The sequence below is a fragment of the Protobothrops mucrosquamatus genome, unplaced genomic scaffold, assembly GCF_001527695.2.
Source record: "Protobothrops mucrosquamatus isolate PMUCROS unplaced genomic scaffold, P.Mucros_1.0 scaffold8398, whole genome shotgun sequence".
NCBI lineage: Eukaryota > Metazoa > Chordata > Lepidosauria > Squamata > Viperidae > Protobothrops > Protobothrops mucrosquamatus.
In genome coordinates, this window is record NW_015394194.1 from 784 (window position 1) to 2,282 (window position 1,499).

At 32.4% G+C, this 1,499-nt stretch overlaps 1 protein-coding gene across 1 annotated transcript in view; it reads right to left on the reverse strand.

Annotated features, from left to right (window-relative positions):
• Positions 1–566: 566 nt before the first annotated feature.
• Positions 567–1,499, reverse strand: part of LOC107300773 (PDZ and LIM domain protein 5-like) — a gene marked incomplete at its 3' end in the record, with an annotated part of 10,637 nt that continues 9,704 nt past the window's right edge. Inside the window, exon 6 of the mRNA XM_015830065.1 lies at positions 567–603. Coding sequence (XP_015685551.1) covers positions 567–603 — 37 coding nt within the window. The remainder of the gene's footprint in view (positions 604–1,499) is intronic.

The window sequence follows — 1,499 nt, forward strand, 5'->3', positions numbered from 1 at the left end:
GGACATGTTAGGAATTGCAGTGACCTGCCTCACTGGTAATGTTTTTTTTTTTAAATAAAAATTCAGTAGCATTGCAATTCTTGTTAGTTTTGTCATAAAAACTTATTTTAAAATTGACATTTGGCCTATATTTCAGTAGTGAAATATATAATTCTAAATCTGCTTAGTATAACAAAAAGATCAAACTCCTAAAACGTTTAAAAAGATTAAAGAATTACGTCTAAACTTCTGATTACTAGTTCTATTTTTTAAAAAAATATTCCTTTCAACTGATGGCACCATTCCATTTTTATGTAAGTATTATTAATAACTTTAGATGCCTACATAAGTATTCAATTTTATGCAAATTTCTTTTTAAAATAACTAATGTTAAATCAGCAGTTTTAGACCTATCCCAATTTATTTTAAAAATAAATGCCATACAAACAAGAACCAGAACTTTAAAATGTCCATGATTTTTGGAAAACTAAAGAATCTTGTGACATCTTAAAGACTTCTTTTAATACATCAAAGCAAATCCATGCAATATATATATATATATTTTTTTAAAAAAATAATTATCTTACTTTGTCTTCTTTAGATTGTCTGATTCTGGTTCTTTCACTGCAACAAAATAAGCCATTTATTCAGTTTCCATGAAGTTGCCATTTCTTCATTGATCCATGAAACTTTTATCCTTAATTTATGACAAGACTAATATCTAAACATTCTATTGTTACGAATGCCTTATGATGGTCTTAAACAGCGATGGTGAACCTATGACACATGCTATGTCATTTTTGGCACATGTGGTGTACTGTCATGTGGTCTCTTGACCTCTGGACATTGCACAGGAGGGTTTGCCTCTCACGTGGGATCTGGAGCCACCCAAAAGCATGCAAGGATGGGGCATGCTTTCCCACTCTTTTCAGAGACACAAGACAATTCTCTGAAGTTTCCAAGCCTCATGTGACCCTGAACTGCCACAGCTAGGCATTTTTTTCTGAGAGACAAATTGAAAAATATTTACAATTATTTATTTGCTTATTTATTTATTTATTTATTTATTTTATGTGCCACCGGTCTCACTATCCAAAGCAAATCTTTGTTATGAATTGTTTCTCTTTAGTCTGTATGTGACACACCAAAATTGGGCATTTTTTGAATTTTTGACACACTGGGCCCAAAGGGTTCACCACTGCTGCTCTGAAAGGTACATATATAGAATACCCTGCCCACAGTTTAAATTGCTACTTAAAAGTTCTGTGAATTTTTATAACCCATCAGTATTTATTGCATTCAGCAAACCACTTAGTAAACATATTTATTTATTTATTTAATTTAATTTATATGCCGCCCTTCTCCCAGCGGGACTCAGGGCGGCGCACAACATATTTAAAACAAAAGCATATATACAATCCCCCCCTGTAAAACCGAATTAAACCAAATTTTAAAGTTGTGTCTTCCAAATTCCTTAAAATGAACCCAGTATAAAATCCTCCCTAGGTCAGGTCCGCTTG